This window comes from Lithobates pipiens, unplaced genomic scaffold (assembly GCF_037356315.1).
Source record: "Lithobates pipiens isolate NorthernLeopardFrog02 unplaced genomic scaffold, aLitPip1_a1.2 Scaffold_8, whole genome shotgun sequence".
Classification (NCBI taxonomy): Eukaryota; Metazoa; Chordata; class Amphibia; order Anura; family Ranidae; genus Lithobates; species Lithobates pipiens.
In genome coordinates, this window is record NW_027507903.1 from 11,756,430 (window position 1) to 11,780,134 (window position 23,705).

A 23,705-nucleotide genomic window follows, 5' to 3' on the forward strand; every position below is an offset into this window, starting at 1 on the left:
TGTGCCCCGTTGTTGATGTCACTGGGAGGAAGTGTGCCCCATCATTGTGTCATTGGGTACCATTGTTGGTGTTAGTGGAAGGAATTGTGCCCCATCCATGGTATTACTGGCAGGAAGTATGCCCCATCATTGTGTCATTGGATACCATTGTTGGTGTTAGTGGAAGGAATTGTGCCCCATCGTTGGTGTCATTGGGCACCATTGTTGGTGTCATTGGAAGAAGTTCTGCCCTATGATTGGTGCCAGTGGGGGGGATTAGGCCCCATTGCAAGTATAAGTGGATAAAACAGTGCTCAAGGGCCGGATATAAGCAAATAAAGGGCAGCATCTGGCTCCCGGGTTACAGTTTGGTAGACCACTGCCTTAGAAACTCCCACTTGGCGAAGAAGAATCCCGGTGTATCCAATGGTGTCACCAACCTGGTTTAGCTAGGGGCCAGTGGTGGATAGGCAGAGAGAGGTGCTATTTCTGGAACCACATAAAACCTTCAGAACTGAAGCATCTGGTATTCCAGGCAGGAAGCCATGCTTTTGTCAAGAGAGACCAGGAGAGCGTGGTGAGCCCCGTGTGCTGGGTGATCCCCATGGAGTGAGTAGTGGGCTCCTCTGGTGTGAGCCAGTGACGCCCACAAGCCTTTTCAAACCAGGTTCCCATGGAACCCTAGGGATCCTTCAGGGGTTGCTAGAGGGTTCCTTAATCTTCACATTGTTGGAATTCGTGAGTGTACCCGGTTGGGCAGACTTCCCTCCAGGTTGTTGTGGACTATCGTTGCTTTACTTCAATACAGGTTTTCTATTGCACCTGTCTGTGTGAGTTACTGCCGCACACATTGCACCCCCACCTACACTATATTGTCAAAAGTATTGCGAAGCCTGAGTTGGCCCACCCTTTGTGGCTATAACAGCTTCAACTTTTCTGGGACACACATTTGTGAGGTCAGGCACTGATTTTAGACGAGAAGGCCCGGCTCGCAGTCTCCACTCTAATTCATCCAAAAGGAATTCTATCGGGTTGAGGTCAGCACTCTTTGCAGGCCAGTCAAGTTCCTCCACCCCAAACTCGCTCATCCATGTCTTAATGGACCTTGCTTTGTGCACTGATCCAAATCATTTGGTGGAGGGGGGATTATGGTGTGGGGGGTTGTTTTTCACGGGTTGGGGTTGGCCCCTTAGTTCCAGTGAAGGGAACTCTTAAGGTGTCAGAATACCAAGACATTTTGGACAATTTCATGCTCCCAACTCCCGTGGGAACAGTTTGGGGAGTCATTAAAGTTCATGTGCGTGTAAAGGCAAGTGTCCCAATACTTCTGACAATATAGTGTCAATGTACACCTGGGGGGGGGGGGGGGGGTAGGAAGGGATTAGCGATCATGTGACTACTGTGATTGGCTGTAACAGTGGTCACATGTGTAGGAGACAGTCCCGCCAGCTTCTGATCATTAGTGGGGACTGAGAACAGCTCTGTCTCTGTGCTGGGAATGCACAATGAGTTCACTCTCAGCCCAGAAACCTTGGCTGACCATTGATGTATATGTGCGGTGTGTGCGCATTAACCACTTGCTTACTGGGCACTTAAACACACCCTCCTGCCCAGACCAATTTTCAGCTTTCGGTGCTCTCACACTTTGAATGACAATTACTCAGTCATGTAACACTGTACCCAAATGAATTTTTTGTCCTTTTTTCATACAAATAAAGCTTTCTTTTGGTGGTATTTGATCACCTCTGGGTTTTTTATTTTTTGCGCTATAAATGAAAAAAGACCGAAAATTTTGAAAAAAAAACGCATATTTCTTTGTTTCTGTGATAATTTAGCAAATTATTACATTTTTTTTCATGAATTTTGGCCACAATTTATACTGCTACATATCTTTGGTAAAAATAACCCAAATTAGTGGATATTATTTGGTCTTTGTGAAAGTTAGAGAGTCTACAAGCTGTGGTGCAAATCATAAAAAATTGATCACATCTGATGTACTGGTGGCCTATCTCATTTCTTGCGACCCGCACAAGTCAGGAAAGTACAAATACCCCCCAAATGACCCCTTTTTGGAAAGTAGACATTCCAAGGTATTTAGTAAGAGGCATAGGCCGCGTACACACGAGAGGATCGTCCGCCCAACTAAGTCCGTCCGACAATCCGACAGACAGTCCGTCCTACTTTCGAATGAACGGACTTGACCACACACGATGAACAGACAGTCCGCCGAAAGCTTGCGCGATGACGTGTACAGCACATACGACGGGACTAGAAATACAACGTCCAATACACAGCAATGCAACCTTTCGCCGTGTAAATCCTTTCTGAGCATGCGCCATACTTAGTCCGTCCAACTAACCTACTCACGAGCGGACTGTCCGCTGAAACCAAGTTTGGACGGACAATATTACGGAAATTCCGAAAGACTTAGTCCGCCAGACTGTCCGCCGAAAAAGTCCGCTGAAGCCCACACACGAGCGGATTGTCCGCTGAAACACGTTTCAGCGGACCAAGTCCGTCAGACAGTCCGCCCGTGTGTACGCGGCCATAGTGAGGTTTTTGGTGCTGTCATTTTTTACCACAATTCTTTGCAAAATTAAGTTTTCTTTATTTTTTTACCCACAAAATTGTCATTGTAATGGGTTATTTCTCTCACATGGCATGTGTATACCACAAATGATACCCCAAAATAAATTCTGCTACTCCTCCTGAGTATTACAATACCACATGTGTGGAACTTTTTCACAGCCTGGCCACATAGAGAGGCCCAACATGCAGGGAGCACCGTCACATGTTCTAGGAGCATAAATTACACATCTAACTTGTTGACTAACTATTACACTTTTGAAGGCACTGGAGCACCAGGACAATGACACGTGGCACTGATGGCAGATGGCACTGATACGTGGCACTGATGGCACGTAACACTGATGTGACACTGATGACAGATGGCACTAATACGTGGCACTGATGACACCTGACACTGATGACAGATGGCACTGATGACACTGACAGGTGGCACTGATACGTCGCACTGATGACACGGGACACTGACAGGTGGCACTGGGGACACGTGGCACTGACAGGTGGCACTGGGGACACGTGACACTGACAGGTGGCACTGGGGACATGAGGCACTGGGGACAGGTGGCACGTGGCACTGGGGACAGGTGACACTGATAGGTCGCACTGGGGACAGGTGGTACTGGAGACAGATGACACTGATAGGTGGCACTGGGGACAGATGGCATTGATAGGTGGCACTGAGGACAGGTGGCACTGGGGACAGGGGACAGATAGCACTGATAGGTGGCACTGGGGACAGGTGGGCATGTGTGTGTGTGTGTTTCACTGTGTGTGTGTTTTACTGTGTATGTGTTTTACTGTGTGTGTGTTCTTACTCACTGGCTGCAGCCGTTCATCTCTCCCTCCTCACACGCTGTCTCTGTGTGAGGAGGGGAGCCGGCGATGAGAAATTATTTCATATGTTTTCATATGAGATCACCTCTCATTGGACACTGCGATCGAGTGTTAAATGGCCACTGTGATTGGCCATTTAGCACGATCTGTGATTGGCTGTGTCTGAGGGAAGTAAACAGGAGGATGTCCAGGGACCCCATCCCGGCAGATAGCGTCTGCGCTTTAGCTGTCTTATGGCTATAGCACAGGCGCGAAGTGGTTAAAGTCTACCCTTTTGCAGCAACATGTATGTGTTATGTGCAGGGATCGGCAAGGTGTCCATGAGCGGTCCTTGCAGTGTCCGCGGCTGATCCGAGTCCTCCCTGAGTCCCCTCCCTCCTCCTCCTCCTCTTGTGTATGACATAGACATGTCACGGTGCTTGCATTTGAATTCTTGAGCGGTCCTGTAACAGAGTCCCGCCTCCTACACCAGCTCCTTCTGTGATAGGCGGAGGTTCCATCTATCACAGGAGGAGCCTGTGTAGGAGGCGGGACCCTGTTACAGCGCCGCCAAAGAAATCAGAAGCAAGCTCCGTGACACAGTAGGAGATACCCGCTGTGTGAACCAGGCACCGGTGAGTCTTCATTGGGCACAAACTGAGGGGCTCAGGATTGATGGGCACAGACTGAGGGGCTCAGAGTCAGCATTGATGAGCACAGGCTGAGGGGCTGCATTTATGGGCACAGACTGAGGAGCTGCATTGATTGGCACAGAGACTAAGGGGCTCAGCATTGATGGGCAGAGAATGAGGAGCTGCATTGATGGGCACAGAGACTGAGGGGCTCAGCATGTATGGCACAGAGACTGAGGGGCTCACCATTGATAGGCACAGACTGAGGAGCGGCATTGATGGGCACAGAGACTGAAGGGTTCAACATTGATAGGCACAGAGACTGAGGGGCTGCATTGATGGGGACAATGAAGCTGCATTTGGTGGGCACTGATAAGGCTGCATTTGATGGGCACTTGATGGGCACAGACTGAGGAGCTGCATTGATGGGCATAGAGACTGAGGGGCTCAGGGTGGATGGGCAAAGACTGAGGGGCTGCATTGATGGGCACAGACTGAAGAGCTGCATTGATGGGCACAGAGACTAAGGGGCTTAGCATTGATGGGCACAGACTGAGGAGCTGCATTGATGGCCACAGACTGAGGGGCTCAGCATTGATGGGAACAGACTGAGGGGCTCAGCATTGATGAGCACAGACTGAGGGGCTACATTTATGGGCACAGACTGAGGAGCTGCATTGATGGGCACATAGACTAAGGGGCTGAGCATTGATGGGCACAGAATGAGGAGCTGCGTTGATGGGCACAGAGACTGGGGGCACAGCATTGATGGCACAGAGACTGAGGGGCTCACCATTGATGGGCACAGCCTGAGGAGCGGCATTGATGGGCACAGAGACGGAGGGGCTCAGCATTGATGGGCACAGATACTGAGGGGCTCCCCATTTATGGGCACAGACTGAGGAGCTGCATTGATGGGTACAGAGACTGAGGGGCTCAGCTTTGATGGGCACAGACTGAGAGTCTTCATTTGATGTGCACAGTGAAGCTGCATTTGGCGGGCACTGATAAGGCTGCATTTGATGGACACTTGATGGGCATTGGCAGGCTGCATTTTATGGGCACTGGTAGGCTGCATTTGATGGGCACAGTGAGGCTGCATATGATGGGCACTGATGAGGCCATTTTGTAATCACACACATTTTTGTGGGCACACACATGTGTATATATACACATATATATATATATAATATAAATACCAATAAGCAGTCTTTATATAAATGTTATTTTAAACTTATTTGTACTTGTAGAACTAGGCCAGAGAGTAGAGGGTTCTTTACAAAAGGCAAATCCACTTTGTACTACAAGTTCAAAAAATGCCCTTGAAATTGCACTGAAAGTGCACTTGGAAGTGAAGTCGCTGTAGATCTGAGTGGGACATGCAAGAAAAATAAAAAATAGCATTTTAGCTTGCACATGATTGGATGATAAAATCAGCAGAGCTTCACCTCATTTCAGATCTACCCCTCAGATTTACAGTGACTGCACTTCCAAGTGCACTTTCAGTACAATTTCAAGGGCACTTTGCACTTGTAGTGCAAAGTGGATTTTCCTTTTGTAAATAACCCCCAGAGTGTTTTTTTGATGGTTTTAATTTGAAATGTACCTTTGGGGGTTATTTACGAAAGGCAACTCCACTTTGCACTGCAAGTGCACTTGGAAGTGCAGTCGCTCTAAATCTAAGGGGTAGATCTGAAATGAGGGGAAGCTCTGCTGATTTTATCATCCAATCATGTGCAGCCTTGCATGTCCCCCTCAGATCTACAGCAACTTTACTTCCAAGTGCACTTGCAGTGCAAAGTGGAGTTGTCTTTCGTAAATAAGCCCCTTGGTGTCCTTCAAGGTCTGTACTTTGGAAATTTTCCAGCGTTGGTCTGCGCCTATCCCTGGTTATGTGAGCTGCAGAAGAGTAACAATGGGGAGTTGCGGGGCACTGATTCACATTCAGAGAAAAATGTGACTATGCCATTAGTCCAAACTTCAACATAACCTTGGTCAAAGCGCTTTTATTTTCAAAACTTGGAAATGGAAATTTTCCAAGTTGGATTGAAATTGAAAAACCTTGATTTTTACTTTAATTATGAAAAAAAAAAGCAATTCTACATTGCTAACCCAATTTTTCCAATTGTATTTAAAAAAAAAAAACACTAATGCCGCGTACACACGATCGGAATTCTCGTCGGAATAAGCTCTGATGGTTTTCCCGACGGAATTCCGACAGAATTCGGCTCAAGCTGTCTTGCCTACACACGGTCACACCAAATTCCGATCGTTTATAACGCGGTGACGTACAACACGTACGACGGGACTAGAAAAAGGAAGTTCAATGGCCAGTAGCCAATAGCTTCCGTCTCGTAGTTGAATCTGAGCATGCGTGATTTTTGCCGTGTCGGAATTGCATACACACGAACGGAATTACCGATAGAAATTTTTTCCGTCGGGAAAATTGAGAACATGCTATCAAAGTTTTGGCTGGCGGAAATTCGGACAGCTAAATTCCGATGGAGCATACACACGGTCGCATCTTCCGATGAAAAGCTCTCATCTGTCTTTTTCTGGCCGGAATTCCGATCGTGTGTACGCGGCATTATACTAATAAGTTGTTTAATTTGTAAACAGCACAAGTGTCAGTGCAGGAAATAGTTTTAGGCTGGGTTCACACCGGAGCGATGCGGGAACGCCGTGAATCCGCAGCGTTTTCCCGCATCGCATGCCTCCCGCCGGCAGTTCACACTGCCCTATGCGGACTGCTGGGAGTGTCAGTGAAATCTTAATGACACCCCCAGATCAGTTCGCATATCGCAGTGCGATCTGCAAACTCGGACAGGAATCGGATCGCATGGTGTGAACACCCATGCGATCCGATTCTGCTGCGGACCAAAAAAAGGGTCCCGTGCGAGTTTGCGGCGGGTGCGATGCGAATTCAGCCATACTATCTGTATGGCTGAACTCACATCGCACAGAGATCGGATGTGATTTGCACTGCAGTGCGGTGCGAATCACATCCGGATCTCCCAGCGGCAGCGGTGTGAACCCAGCCTTAAAAACAATGCCCAACAGAGGAACCCTAAGCCCTTGTACACACGGTCGGAGAATCTGTCGGAATGTGTCCTATCAGACCGTGTCATCGGATAATCCGACTGTGTGTGGTATGCATCGGATTGATTCCGTCGGAATATCCGTCGGACCAAATTTTCCAACATGTTGGAAATATTTCCCGACCAACTGGGCCGGTCAGACATACTCCGATCATGTGTAGAGAATTTTGATCGGACAAAGTGCCACGCATGCTCAGATCAGATTCCTACATCAAAGCTATTGGCTACTAGCCTGAACGTAGTCCCATCGTAACGAAATTACGTCATCACGTTCTGAAAGATCGGATTTTTCAACAACTTAGTCCGACCGTGTGTATGCAACAGTTTCGGACAAGATCCGACTGACAAAATCCGACGGACAAAATCCGACGGATTTGGTTGTCGAAATCTCCGAGTCCGACCGTGTGTACAGGGGCTTAGAACCAGTGTATGGTTTGAGCGTTGCATCTGTTCAAGCGAGATTATGGCATGATTTGTACTGGCAGTCAAGGGGTTAACCGCTTCTCGACTAATATCCACTGGGCAGAGGTTGCGAGTGGCACTGGTTCCTCGGGATTTTCTGCACAAGCTACATTAATCCCGCTCTGGTGAAATGTAGGTCAAATCCCAAGGCTGCTTCCCAGTCATGCTGGAAACTCATCTGCTTGGCAGGGTTGTCAAACAAGACCCTGTAACTGGGCAGAGATCAGAGATTGCCCTCTTGTCGCTAGGGCATCTCTGATCTGTGAACGGATAAAAAAACTGCCCATTGCCCCCCCCCCGTGTCGCCATGCAGTACGGGGCTTAACGATCCTAGGATTCTAAACACGTCCTTGGAATTATTGCTGGAACTTTTGTGTAAATATGTTACCTCCCAAGCTGCGTTCATTTATAACCATCACTATGGGTGAACAGTAACATTAACCACTTTCAGACCGGACCATTTTGCTGACTTAAGACCAGAGCACTTTTTTTGAGATTCGGCACTGCGTCGCTTTAACTGACAATTGTGCGGTCGTGCGACGTGGCTCACAAACAAAATTGACGTCCTTTTTTTCCCCACAAATAGAGCTTTCTTTTGGGGGTATTTGATCACCTTTGCGGGTTTTTTATTTTTTGCGCTATAAACAAAAAAAAAGAGCGACAATTTGGAAAAAAACATGATTCTTTTTTACTTTTTCCCCAAAAATGTATAAAAAAACATTTTTTTTCCCTCAGTTTAGGCCGATACGTATTCTGCTACATATTTTTGGTAAAAAAAAATGCAATAAGCGTTTATTGATTGGTTTGCGCAAAAGTTATAGCGTTTACAAAATAGGGGATACTTTAATGGCATTTTTATTAATAATTTTTTTTTTACTAGTAATGGCGGCGATCAGCAATTTTTATTGTGACAGCGACATTATGGCGGACACATCGGACATTTTTGACACGTTTTTTGGGACCATTGTCATTTATACAGCAATCAGTGCTATACAAATGCACTAATTCCTGTGTAAGCGACACTGGCAGTGAAGGGGTTAACCAGGAGGTGGCAGTGTAAGGGTTAAATGTGTCCTTGGGGCGTGTTGCTAATTGTGGGGGGGCATGGCTGTGTTTTACATGTCACTGATCTCTGCTCCAATCACAGGGACCAGAGATCAGTGTCACTGTTGCTAGGCAGAACGGGGAGATGCTTGTTTACTTTAGCATCTCCCCGTTCTTCCTCCCCATGAGGCGATCATGGGTATGCCCGCTGCGATCGAGTCCGTTGAACCCACGATCGAACTCACGGAAGTCCCAACCGGCGCGCGCCGCCGGCAGCTTGCACGCGATGACACGGCGGCACATTTAAAGGGACGTGCCTGTACGCCTATGTGCCTGTCCGTGCCATTCTACCGACGTACAATGGCACATCGTGTGCCGGTCGGGAAGCGGTTAAGTGAAAAAACTTTTGAAAATACATTAAAATGTTAACGCTTGTACAGTAGTAGAATTTTGTGTCTGGGTTTACATATAATTTAACCTCTTCAGCTCTTGGGTGTGCCTGGTATGTCCAGAGTCTGAAGAGTTTTGCTCAGCCAGGGCCTGGCTTTTATGTAAAAAGTGATCTGAGTTGCTGTAGAGCCTCCTAATAATTTTACACTTTAACACAGGCACCTCTTTTAAAGAATATCTTCCTTTCCGGGGGCTTTGTTCTGGGTCCACCTGATATCTAGTTTAATGCATGTGTGGGACGAAGAGGTGCTTTAACCGCTTGCCGCCCACCTACCGTCAAATGACAGAGGGGCATTGCGGCTCTTGCTCTGGGACGACGGCATATGACGTTGTCCCAAAACGGTTGCTCCCACGTGCCTATCATGGCCACGCCGTGTTGCTAGGACAAAGATCAGTGGCCGCGGCTCTTCAACCATGTGATCGGCTGTGTCCAATCACAGCCGCAGCCTTAAGTAATCCACAGCCAGAGATGATCCCCTCGGTCCACCGTTGAACCCAAGCAGCACGCTCCTTGGTTTAGTAAGCCAATCCACCACCTCCTCTGCATGCTGTGGCTGGATAGCACTTTAACCTGAATACTTACTACACAGACACACTCCACTGACACAGTACAATATACTGCAGTAAAACTGCACTGACGTACTGAAATATACTGCGTTAAACGTGCAGTAATGCACTTAAATATACCGCGGGAGAAGATTTTCCTCTAATGGCTGTTTGTTAATAGTTTTGGAGTATCTAATGCCATAATCCATCTCCTGTTAAAGTTTCTTTAGGCAATGAATCTTAAAAAGACAATCCCTAGACTGCTTTATTGGAGCCAGAGTGAGTGGCCTGTTGCCTCTGTGGCTGGTGGCTTTTTGGAGAAGAACCAGTTAATACCATCAGCCCCTGTGGGTGTAGCGCTACTATTATTATTATTATTATTATTATTGCTGTCACAAGGGGGTTAACAACTCCCGTCCGATAGCAGAGCCCGGGAGACAGCTGACACTGCCCCCCCCCCCCCCGTGACCCCCTGGACCTCGAAGCGATGAGGATTTAGCCACTTCCAGTTCCGCCTCTCTGTTTACGATTTGTGTCTGATCGGCTGCATTGGAGGCCAGAAAATAAATAGACCCCAGATCTCTCCATAAAGAGGGCTTTTCACAGCCCATGCTGTCACAATGGGATGTTGTTCATCCCTTGTAATAGCAATAAAGTTAATACAAAAAAAATTAAAGATACAGCTTAAAAAAAAAAGTAAGATAAAACAAATAATAAAATTTGAAAAAATAAAAAATTTAAAGCACTCCCCCCCCCCCCTCTGTGCTTATGCGCAGATGCGAACGCATACGCAAGTCCTACGTGCATATGTAAACGGCGATCACACCACACGTGAGGTATCGCAGGGCACGTCAGAGTGAGAGCAATAATTCTAGTACCAGATCTCCTCTGTAACGCTAAACAGGTAACCTGCAAAAAATTTCAAGCGTTACCTATGGAGATTTTTAAGATGGGCACATGCAGTTTTAAAGTGTGACATGTTTGGTATCTATTTACTTAGCGTAACATAATTTTTTACATTTTAGAAATTGGGTATTATATTGTGTGCACTAAAATTCATTAAAGTGTATTTTTTTTAAGAAAACCGCTAAGCAAATGCCGTGTGACCTAAAGAAATGCAAAACCCACCATTTTATTATCTAGGGTCTCTGCTAAAATATATATGTGTATTGTCTCCACAATGGATGTATTAATAACCTCCCAATCGTTATCTTTATTATCCCAATTATAATTGAGATAATTAATATGGTTTTCTTTATATTATATTTTTTATTATTTTTGGATACTATTATCTATGTATCTAACTACTGTAACTGATCTGTTATTTAGTCATAATTTCTGTCATTTGTCTTGATAAAAATTTAAACTTTAATAAAAACTATTGATTAAAAAAAAAATATATGTATTTACTTAGAACCCCCAAACATATATATATATATATATATATATATATATATATATATATATATATATATATATATATATATATATATATGTGTGTGTGTGTGTGTGTATGTATATGTATATGTATATATATATATATATATGTATATGTATGTTTGGGGGTTCTAAGTAAAGTTTCTAGCAAATAAATGTAGATTTTTACATGTAGGAGAGAAGTGTCAGAATTGGCCTGGTTGGCAAGTGGTTATGCTTGTTGTAGGCAGGAAGGGGCAGAAAGGGATCAGCAGCACTGAGATGCAACAAACAATAAAAAGAGGTAAAAACATTATTTTTATTTTTTTTAGCTACAGCAAATTACATATCATTTAGTTAAGGTTTCGATCTATGTGATATCTTTAGAACCCTGACATTTCCAACAGACAAATTGTATTCTGCACTGTAACTTCATAAAACTATCAAGTATGCCTATTATATAGATACATTTGCATGCTGTGTAAATTGGGTGCGTTCATGTGTGCTGAATAATTATGTACAGGAACGGTGCAAATATTCACCCAAAAATGAATATTCATTGGCAAAACGTCTAGACCCGTAGTAATTTTCTTTGACATTTTATCTCACAAGAAAATTGCCATAGAAAACTCCCTTTCAGCAATAGCTTTGCTTTGACGATTAAGGATGCAAGAGACATTTTCACATTTTCAAACATCTAGACCGAAGTGTGAGGAGAAACAAACAGGAAGCTCGATTTCTCACTTCCGCACAATACCTGAACTGAGAGCTTCTCCCCTAGGGACATTTTATAGAGGTTAGCACGCTACCCCCCCATCTGCTGTGGTGTGACAGTAACGGGAGGTGACACTGAGGGGAGCTGGTTAGGCTTGAATCACAAAGCATGACAGCGTCGCCTTTGGGTGTGCATGTCAGCGGGTAGCAATGAGTATGGAGTGAATTTGATTGGTGTGCATTTAGATTTGGTAATGTGTGACTACAGTTAAGTTATTGTGCTGTGTATACAAATTTAGTATGCAGCTAATGCAAGCAAGGCTGAAGCTGAAGTAGACTTGGCTTCAGGGACTTTCCAAAAAATAGCTTTAGAATGTAGAGTTTTTTTTTTTTTTACCTTTTAATGAGAAAATATGGTACCTTGGGTAGAAAGTATTATATAATATATAGGAACTCTGTTCATGATGGCGGCCAAAATCATTTGTTTAAAGTGGAATTCCAAACAAAGCTTTTTTTAATTTTGGATAAAGTGGGCAATTGTTAGAACCTCTGTCAGACTTGTGTAAGGGAGGGTGCGTGAAGGTGCTAGACCCCCTAGGTTTAAGTTGTGCAGCAGAAGACATTTTGTTTAAACCCTTGTCGGGTTTGTATTGCTAAGGAGAGAGTATATGAAGGATCTGAGACCTTTGATTAGGGTTGTGTGATAGAAGAAGTCTTGTTTTTATGGCTTAGGAGCGAGTGTTTGAAGGCTCTGGACCATCAAATTAGGGTTGTATGAGAGTAGAAGTATTGGTTTTATTGCTTAGGAGAAAGTGTGTGAAGGCGACGTGCCATTGGGGTTGGTCTGTGTAAGCCCTTGTACACACGATCAGAGAATCCGTCGGAATGTGTCCTATCGGACCGTGTTGTCGGATAATCCGACTGTGTGTGGTATGCATCGGACTGTTTCCGTCGGAATATCCGTTGGACCAAATTTTCCAACTTGCTGGAAATATTTTCCGACAAACTGGTCCGATAGGACATACTCCGATCATGTGTAGAGAATTTCGATCGGACAAAGTGCCACGCATGCTCAGATCAAATTCCTACTTCAAAGCTATTGGCTACTAGCCTGAACGTAGTCCCATCGTAACGAAATTACGTCATCACGTTCTGAAAGATCGGATTTTTCGACAACTTTGTCCGACCGTGTGTATGCAACAGTTTCAGACAAGATCCGACGGACAAAATCCGACGGACAAAATCCAACGGATTTGGTTGTCCAAATGTCCGACCGTGTGTACAAGGGCTAAGAGAAGATGGCTTGGTTTTATTGCTTAGGAGAGAGTGTAGGAATGCTCTGGACCCTTAGATTAGGTTGTGTGAAAGAAGGGGTCTTGGTTTTATTGTTTAGAGAGAGTATGTGAAGGCTCTGGATCCTTGGATTAGGGCCCTATGAGAAAAGAGGTCTTGGTTTTATGGTTTAGAGAGAGTATGCGAAGGCTTCAGATCCTTAAGTCTTGTTAGAACCTTTGTCAGGTTTTTATTGCTTAGGTCAGAGTATGTGAAGATTCTGAACTCTTAGGTTAAGGCTGTGTGAGAGATGAGATCTTGGTTTTATTGTTTAGAGAGAGTATGTGAAGGCTCTGGATCCTTAGATTAGGGCTGTATGAGAGAAGTATTGGTTTCATTGCTTATGAGAGATTATGTGAAGGCTCTGGACCTTTAGATTAGGGTTGTTTATTGTTTAGGAGAGGGTGTGCAGAAGAACTCTTGTAGAACTTTTATTGGGTTTTTATTGCTTAAGAAAGTGTTTGTGAAGGGTCTGGACCCTTAGATTAAGACTGTATGAGAGAAGTCTTTGTTGTAGTGCTTAGGGGAGTGTGTAAATGCTTGGGAACCTTAAAGGGGTTGTAAAGGTTCATTTTTTATTTTCTAAATAGGTTCCTTTAAGTTAGTGCATTGTTGGTTCACTTACCTTTTCCTTCGATTTCCCTTCTAAATGTTTTTTTTTCTTTGTTTTCTTTGTCTTAATTTCCCACTTCCTGTTCCTCCTCAGTAAGCTGTTCAGTAAGCTGTTCTGGCTGACTAAACACCGCTCGGATGATGGTGTGAAGTTTACTGAGGAGAAACAGAAAGTGAGAAATTCAGACAAAGAAAAAAAAAACATTAAGGCCGCGTACACACGCGGGGACTGTTCGGCCAACTTTGTCCGCTGAACAGTGTTTCGGCGGACAGTCCGCCCGTGTGTGGGCTTTCAGTGGACAGTTTCAGCGAACAGTTTGCTGAACAAGGTTTTTCGGAATTTCCGAAAAACTGTCCGCTGAAACTTGGTTTCAGCGAACAGTCCCCTCGTGTGTAGGCTTGTTCGTCAAACTAAGTTCCGCGCATGCTCAGAAAGGATTTACACGCCGAAAGTTGTAATGCAATGTATAGGACGTCGTATTTTGCGTCCCGTCGTACGTGCCGTTCACGTCATCGCGCACGGTTTCAGCAAACTGTTCGTACGTCGTGTGTGGCCATGTCCGTCCATGCTAATTTTGAGCGGACTGTTTGCCGAAACTGTTTGACGGACAAAGTTGGCCGAACAGTCCCCGCGTGTGTACGCGGCCTTAGAAGGCAAATCGAAGGAAAAGGAACCAACAATGCACTAGCTTAAAGAAACCTATTTAGAAAATAAAAAACAAAGCTTTATAACCCCTTTAAATTAGGGCTCTGTGAGAGGAAGTCTTGGTTTTATTGCATAAGAGAAAGTATGTGATGGACCCTTAGCTTGAAGAAAAAGTCTTGGTTTTATTGTTTAGCAGAGAGTGTTTGAAGACTCTGGACTATTGGTTTAGGGGTATGTAAAAGAAGAATTCTTGTTTGATTTTTGTTCATAAGAGAGTGTGAAGGCTCTGAACTAGTTGTGTGAGAGAAGAAGTATTGATTTTATTGCTTAAGATATAGTATATGAAGGCACTAGACCCTTAGATTGGGGCTGTGTAAGGGAAGAAGATTTTATTGATTAGGAGAGAGCGTGTGAAGGCTCTGAGACATTGGATTAGGGTTGAGTGAAAGAAGAAGTCTCGTTGGAACCTTTATTGCGTTTATATTGCTTAGAGGAGAGTGTGTAAAGGCCCTGAAAACTTAGATTAGGGTTGTGTAGGAAAAAAAAGTATTGGTTTTATTGCTTAGAAGAGAGTATGTGGGCCTGAACCCTTAGGCTAGGGCTGTGTGAGAGAATAAGTCTTGTTAGAACCTGTGTTGGGTTTTTATTTCCTAGGAGAGAGTGCGTGAAGGTTCTGAACCCTTAGATTAGGGATGTGCGAGAGAAGTCTCGTTAGAATCTGTGTTGGGCTTTAATTGCTTAGGAAAGCATATGTAAAGGCTCTTAAAACTTAAATTAGGGCTGTGTGAAAGAATAAGTCTTACATTTATGTAGTAGGTAAGAGTGTAGGAAGGTTCTGGGCCATTAGATTAGGGTTGTGAAAGGGAAGAGGTTTTGGTTTTATTGTTTAGGAGAGAGTATGTGAAGGCTCTGGACCCTCAGATCAGGGTTGTGTTAGCCCTTGTACACACGGTCGGACATTCCGATGGAAAATGTCCAATCGGACCGTGTTGTCAGATAATCCCACCGTGTGTGGGCTCCATTCGACTGTTTCCATCGGAATATCCGACGGACCAAGTTTGAGAGCTTGGTTATAAAACTTTCCGACAACATGATCCGATCGGAATGCGTCTTATAGGACTGTGTCGTCAGATAATCCGACTGTGTGTGGTATGCATCGGACTGATTCCGTCCGAATCTCTGTCCGACCCAATTTTCCAACATGTTGGAAATATTTCCCGACCAACTGGGCCGGTCGGACCTAATCCGATCATGTGTAGAGAATTCCAATCGGACAAAGTGCCACGCATGCTCAGATCAAATTCCTAGACCAAAGCTATTGGCTACTAGCCTGAACGTAGTCCTGTCGTAACGAAATAACGTCATCACGTTCTGAACGATCGGATTTTCCGACAACTTTGTCCGACCGTGTGTATGCAGCACAAGTTTCGGACAAAATCCGTCAGACAAAATCCGATGGATTTTGTTGTCGGAATGTCCGACCCGTGTGTACAAGGGCTAAGAGAAGAAATCTTGGTAGAACCTTTGTTGGGTTTTATTGCTCAGGTGATGTTAAAGGAAGGGTGCTGAACCTTAGTTTAGGGCGGTGTGTGTGGTGGAAAATATAAAGCTTCTCCTATAAGCAAATAATTCCATGTGCTAATAAGCACAATCATAGCTCTGGTATAATGGAGGGAAAACGCGTTTGTATATCTCCAAGTAACACAGACATACACTGGTATCACGTTGAGCTTAGCAAAATCCTTTCTACCATGGTATGCTGCTTTAATTTATACTGTAAACATGAATAACAAAGGAAGGTGGTGGCTTCAGAAAGCCAATCACATACATGTATATATTCAAATAGAATTCCAGTATTGACATGTGCAGATGGTCGTGTGCAGAGCCTTGTGAAACACAAAGTGTCTCACAATTTGAACACTACTTACATGGCTCTGAACACGATCGTGTGCACATTCCCACTGCTACCAATAACAAGAGCCGTACTCTATCATGGATCAGTGGGCCATGATTTTTGAATGGTTATGCTATGGTTCCCATGTACGCAGATCTGCTTGCTTGGAGCGTTAATGCAGTCGCCATGAGGTGGCCAGTCTCTTGGTGAGGCATGAATGAACATTCCTAAAAGAGCAAACAAATCTGCCGTGTCCATGGGAAGGTTTTCACAGCCAATGGTCTTCCACCAAACATGAGCGTGTTACAGAAAAACTGACACTGGGGGACATCTGACAACATACATTTAATAAAAATTTCCACAACATGTGAAAAAAGTCCTGGTTTTATTGCTTAGGATAAGATATGTCAAGGCTCTGGACCCTTAGATTAGAGTTCTGTGAGAGAAGTCCTTTTATCACCTTATCAGGCTTTTATTGCTTAGGGGGGAGTATGTGAAGGCTCTGGAACCTTAGATAAGAGCCGTGTGAGAGAAGAGTTCTTGGTTTTATTGCTTAGGAGACAGTATGTAAAAGCTCTAGACCCTTAGATTATGGTTCTGTGAGAGAAGAGTTCTTGGGTTTATTGCTTAGGAGACCGTATGTAAAAGCTCTAGACCCATCTTTCTCAACGTTTTTACCTCAGAGGAACCCTTGAAATAATATTCAGGTCTCAGAGAACCCATGGGGATTATTCAATCAGGGGTTATTGGAAAAGCACCCCTTACACAGGTGGAGGTCAGTGGGAGAAATGTTCCATTTGCAGTGGTGATAAGATTGTCATCTTCACTGGCTCTGCCAAGTGGTGTTGGACCTGGAACTATGAAGGTCCCATCAGATGGGAGGTCATTTAGCCACAGCTCAAGGAACCCCTAGCCAACCAAGGAGAAACCCCAGGGTTCCACAAAACCCTGGTTGAGAATGGCTCCTCTAGACCCTTATGTTATGGTTGTGTGAGAGAAGAAGTCCTATATGAACCTTTGTCGTGTTTTCATTGCATAGGTGAGAGTATATGAAGGCTCTTATATTAGGGTTGTGTGAGAGAGTCTTGTTGGTCAAACCAGTTTGTAAACGTCTTGTTAAGCAAAGAGAACAACCAGGTGTCCATCCATTAGTAAATCAAATGTTTAGTGATAAGTGTAGCAAAACACAAAAATACAGGAGGACTTACAGACTTTAATTTGGTATTTATTAAAGGCAGTCAGCAGCAAGCCAATACATTTCACCAGAAACAGTGCTGGAAATCTTCCATTGGAGACACCTTTTCCATTGACAATTGTCTAAGCCCTTGTACACACGGTCGGACATTCCGACAACCAAATCCGTCAGATTTTGTCCGTCGGATTTTGTCAGACGGATTTTGTCTGAAACTGTTGTATACACACGGTCGGACAAAGTTGTCGGAAAATCAGATTGTTCAGAACGTGATGACGTTATTTTGTTACGACGGGACTACGTTCAGGCTAGTAGCCAATAGCTTTGATGTAGGAATTTGATCTGAGCATGCGTGGCACTTTGTCCGATCGGAATTCTCTACACATGATCGGAGTATGTCCGATCGGAGCATTTTGTCTGAAAATTTTACCAACAAGTTGGAAAACTTGGTCCGTCGGATACTCCGACGGAAACAGTCCGATGGAGACCACACACAGTCGGAATATCCGACAAAAAGGTCCGATCGGACACATTACGTCGGAATCTCCGACCATGTGTACAAGGGCTAAGCCCACGTACACACGGTCGGAGATTTTGGCAACCAAATCCGTCTGATTTTGTCCGTCGGATCTTGTCCGAAACTGTTGCATACACACGGTCGGACTAAGTTGTCGAAAAATCTGATCATTCAGAACGTGATGACGTAATTTCGTTACGATGGGACTACGTTCAGGCTAGTAGCCAATAGCTTTGATGTAGGAATTTGATCTGAGCATGCGTGGCACTTTGTCCGATCGTAATTCTCTACACATGATCGGAGTATGTCCGTTCGGAGCATTTTGTCGGAAAATTTTACCAACAAGTTGGAAAACTGGGTCCGTCGGATATTCCAACGGAAACAGTCCGATGCATACCACACAGTCGGAATATCCGACAAAACGGTCCGATCGGACACATTCCGTCGGAATCTCCGACCGCGTGTACAAGGACTAAGCCCCTGTACACACGGTCGGAGATTTTGGCAACCAAATCCGTCGGATTTTGTCCGTCGGATCTTGTCCGAAACTGTTGCATACACACGGTCGGACTAAGTTGTCGAAAAATCTGATCATTCAGAACGTGATGACGTAATTTCGTTACGATGGGACTACGTTCAGGCTAGTAGCCAATAGCTTTGATGTAGGAATTTGATCTGAGCATGCGTGGCACTTGGTCCGATCAAAATTCTCTACACATGATCGGAGTATGTCCGATCGAACCAGTTGGTCGGGAAATATTTCCAACATGTTGGAAAATTGGGTCCGACGGATATTCCGACGGAATCAGTCCGATGCATACCACACACAGTCGGATTATCCGACGACACGGTCCGATAAGACACATTCCGACGGATTCTCCGACCGTGTGTACAAGGGCTTAGAGGGAATCTCCCCTCACTTTGGACAGAATTTACACTTTCCTTGACACAAACAGTAAAAGAAACAAAACATAACAAAGGGTTTTGACCATTCCCCACATTAACAAATGATAGGTTGAATAATAAATGGCTATACCCAAATACTTCAGTGTTCTCTAATCAAATATACATCTCCAATTGGAATGTTTTAATTTGAATATTGTATGAGGCCAGTACAAAATATTAATTACTCATCAAGTAAATGCATAAAAATAGGTATTAAATATTTGAAAGTAAATTATCAGACTGTACAGAACAGCTCACCAAAGACAAAAATAGTATTGTATGCCCATGAAAAATTGATCATTCCTTGAGACTTGAGAACTGGGGTTGGTGTTGAACCTGCAGAGAATGGTTAAATGTAGTATTTCCAACTCTACTGGTATATATATATATATATATATATATATATATATATATATATATAAAATCATTGTGTTTGAAATTGCTGCAGGAAATAACAGAACTATTTCAGACCTTCCATCGAATTTGCTGTCAGTTCACCTACCTCATCTACTGACGAGTCAAGGGCCGAAAAAATAAATAAATAGCAAATCATAAAATATTTTTCATTTAAAATTTACACAGACTCTGCAGGCGATGTTGGGGAAAGCAATCCGTCAGCAAATCCAAAGAAAAATTGTAAAAAAACAAAAACAAAAAAAAAAAACCAACATCTTCACATCTACTCACTTCAAAAAGAAAAAAGAGCTTCAGGTTTGGCCCCCACAGCTAAACTTAACCTATTTGGACTGTGTATTGATTTACAAGCTTTTTTTTTTTTTTTTTTTTTTTTACAAAACTACCAAGTGATAAAGAAAAAACAAAGTTATATCTGTTCTCACAGATAAGGGTTGTAGTGCCAAGAAATATAAAATATCTAGATTTATATAGATAGATAGATAGATAGATAGATTTTTATTATTAATATTATGACAATTATATTATTTATGATATTTTATAAAGTTCTATTCAATTGTTTTAATTAAATTAATTCATTCAATTCATTTATTATTTTAAACTATTTTAGAGGTTTTTTTTTAATTTTCTTTTTTTTACATAAATATTTTTATTAAAAATATTTTATTAAAGAAAAAACAAAGTTATATCTTTTCTTACAGATAAGGGTTGTAGTGCCAAGAAATATATATATATATATATATATATATATATATATATATATATATATATAATCTCTAGCTTTAGATAGATAGATAGATTTTTATTGTTAATATTATGACAATTATATTATTTATGATATTTTATAAAGTTCTATTCAATTGTTTTAATTAAATAAATAAATTAATTCAATTAATTTATTATTTTAAACATTTTTTTTTTTTTTCATTTTCTTTTTTTTACATAAATAATTTTATAAAAAATGGCAAACACTTATAATCATGCATTTAGGAGCATTTATGAGTGTTCATGAGTGTTTAGTTGTTTTTTGAGCTCATCTTCAGGATGTGACTTTGGAGTGGGGGGTTCTGCCACTACTGAAAATGCCTAAAATGTGCATGGACACTAAGGGGTTGATTTACTAAAGGCAAATAGACTGTGCACTTTTGCAAAGTGCAGTTGCTCCAGAGCTTAGTAAATGAGGGGAACCTCTGCTGACTTCCATTGTCCAATCATGTGCAAGCAAAAATGCTGTTTATTTATTTTTTTATATTTTCCTTGCATGTGATTGGATATTCTTTGCAAAGCGAAGCTTTACCTAATTTACTATGCTCTGGAGCAACTGCACTTGCAGAGTGCACAGTCTATTTGCCTTTAGTAAATCAACCCCTATTATAGGCTAACCTAGAGGAATGTTTAGAGGCAGAGGTAAAATAAATAAATAAATTATTAATTTAAAAAAGCTCAAACGCCCGTATAAGCAGCTTTGTGATGTGAATTGAATTATGTATTTATTATTATTCATGTATTCCTTTTTTTTTATGTATGTACTTATTTATTTACTATGTGAAATTACTTTAATATGATTTATATATTCATTCATTTATTATTATGTGAAATGATTCACTTATTATGATTATGATTCAATTAATGTTTTCATTTATTTATTATGTGAACTTATATTTTTGCTTATTTATGTATTTATTATTATGTACAAATTATCATTTTTTTCTGTGGAATTATTAATTTATTAGAAATATGATCTATTTATTTATTATTTTATTATGTGAAATGATTCATTTTTTTTATAATTATAATGAATGAATGAATTTGTTTATTATTCTGTGAAATTATTAATTTATTTGTCTACCCAATTAATTAATTTAATTAAACTTTTGAAGTTGTAGAATTGCTTCTTCTTTATGTACCTCTCCTCTCCTCCAACAGCCATTTTGGATTTTCACATCTTCCCCCGAGACACGACTCTAGAAGAAGGCGGCGTGGCCAGATTTCAGTGTCAGATCCGTGGAGTGCCGGAACCGCAGATTATATGGCAACGAAATAAAGAATCGATAGACACAAAGCACCCAAGGTAAATAGGACGACGGGTTGTGCAATGACATCGACCCATCAGTACAGTAGTGATAGAATGTTCTACCATGTTAGTTAACGATTTTTCCCTCCGGTCAGGGCTCAAAACTCTGCTCACTGAGCTCTGCGGTGTGTCATTTCTGCTCTCCACCCCTCTTTTTTCTGAAATATCATACAAGCTGTATGAATTCTGGCCTTTAAACAGCTCTAGAGGAGGGAGTACTGCAGATAAACAGGTACAACTTATGTAGGATGATTTGTTTTGTCTTGAGTATGATCACCTGAGGCCAGTCACTTCACTGGGTGTATGTAAGGGTTTACAACTGCTTTAACCCCTTCACGCCTAAGGGTAAAAAAAAAAATTGAAATTCCTAAGCGCAAATTTGCAACTTTGACTTGTGTTAGTAAAACCCTACATATCATCACCACCGCTTTGTACATCCAGGTGGATTCGTTTTTTTTTTTCAGGACAAATTGGGCTTTCATTTGGTAGTAAATAGTTATAGATATCTCCTGATTTTTTTAATTATTATTATTATCATGGAAAACTGGCCCAAAATAGTCAAATATATATATTTTTTTACATTTATTTTAATATATATTTAATATATATTATTATATTAAAATAAATTACCATAATCTATCACCAAAGAACAATCCAAAATAAATTCTCCTGCTCAGGCCGATCGCAGCGATACCACATATGTGTATGTTAGTTGTTGTACGTACCCGTGGTACAGCCCAGAAGCAATAGTGTGCATTCTGCTTTTTTGCTTTTCTTTTTTTTTTAACAAAAAAAATAAAAAATCCTCTTCAAAATATACTGATCCTGACCTTTTGACCCTAACCTTGACCTTTGACCCTTACCTGACCCAAACACTAACCCTGGCACTGACCTAGATCAAACCTCGATCTCGTTTTTTTTTTTTAATGATTTAATTTATACATTTTTTTATTATTTATTTATTTATTTATTTATTTTTATTTTTTTTTACACTTTTTTTTTTTCTTTTTCTGCAAGGAATGAGAAAGATACTTTGCATCCTTCTTCTCCATTCACAGAAAGGGAAAAAAAACATAAGGGGTGGGCTTCACAGTGACTGGTTATTGTGGTAATCAATCAGAGGCTACAACAGCGATCAGGTGACCCGGAATCCGGGTCCCGATGGTTAGCATACGGGGCTCGGGGCTCTGGGCGAGACCAAGGGAGGAACACATATATGCGGCCCCACAGAAAAAAAGTCCAGTGCAGTGAGGCCGCCTATGTGTGTTACATCAGCGTGAATGGGGTTAAGTAAAGGTGACCAGGTTTTTACAATGAAATCCGGGGATTTAAATAAAGATTTAAAAAAAAAAGATACTTCTTAGCATATATTGAGATATGACTACTAGATATTTTGAAGACAACATAAAGATAAACAGAGTGCAGAGTTCAGGAGTGCGTTACATAAAGAATGCAGGGCTCAGCTGTGCCCATCTATGCAGCCTTACCAATGCCCATCTGTGCAGCCTCACCAGTGCCCAGCAAATGCTGCCTCACCTGTGCCCAGGAATGCTGCCTCACCTGTGCCCAGGAATGCTGCCTCACCTGTGCCCAGCAATGCAGCATAACCTGTACCCAAGAATTCAGCCTCACCCGTACCCAGCAATGCCGCCTCACCCATACCCAGGAATGCCGCCTCACCTGTGCCCAGCAATGCAGCCACACCTGTGCCCAGCAATACAGCCTCACCTGTGCCCAGCAATGCGGCCTCACATGTACCCAGAAATGCAGCCTCACATGTGCCCAGCAATGCAGCCTCACCTGTACCCAGCAATGCAGCATAACCTGTACCCAAGAATTCAGCCTCACCTGTGCCCAGCAATGCAGCCTCACCTGTACCCAGGAATGCGGCCTCACCTGTGCCCAGGAATGCAGCCTGACCTGTGCCCAGCAATGCGGCCTCACCTGTGCCCAGGAATCCAGCCTCTCATGTGCCCAGGAATGCAGCTTCCCCTGTGCCCAGGAATGCAGCCTCACATGTACCCAGCAATGCAGCCTCACCTGTAGTCAGGAATTCATTCTCACCTGTGCCCAGGAATTCAGCCTCACTTGTGCCCAGCAATTCATCTTCACATGTGCCCAGCAATGCAGCCTCACCTGTACCCAGGAATGCAGCATCAGCTGTGCCCAGCAATTCAGCCTCTCCTGTGCCCAGGAATGCAGCCTCACCTGTATCCAGTAATGCAGCATAACCCGTACCCAAAAATTCAGCCTCACCTGTACCCAAGAATTTAGCCTCACCTGTACCCAAGAATTCAGCCTCACCTGTGCCCAGCAATGCAGCCTAATCTGTGTACCAC

At 42.8% G+C, this 23,705-nt stretch overlaps 1 protein-coding gene across 2 annotated transcripts in view; it reads left to right on the plus strand.

The window, feature by feature from the left end:
- The window catches only part of LOC143963450 (immunoglobulin superfamily DCC subclass member 3-like), a 319,528-nt gene that overhangs the window by 147,575 nt on the left and 148,248 nt on the right, over positions 1 to 23,705 (plus strand). For both annotated transcript variants that reach the window (XR_013270965.1, XM_077473082.1), the window contains exon 3: positions 21,219 to 21,363. Coding sequence is in view for 1 of the 2 variants with exons in the window: in XM_077473082.1 (XP_077329208.1) it covers positions 21,219 to 21,363 (145 nt within the window). In the remaining variant the exon portion in view is untranslated. The remainder of the gene's footprint in view (positions 1 to 21,218; positions 21,364 to 23,705) is intronic.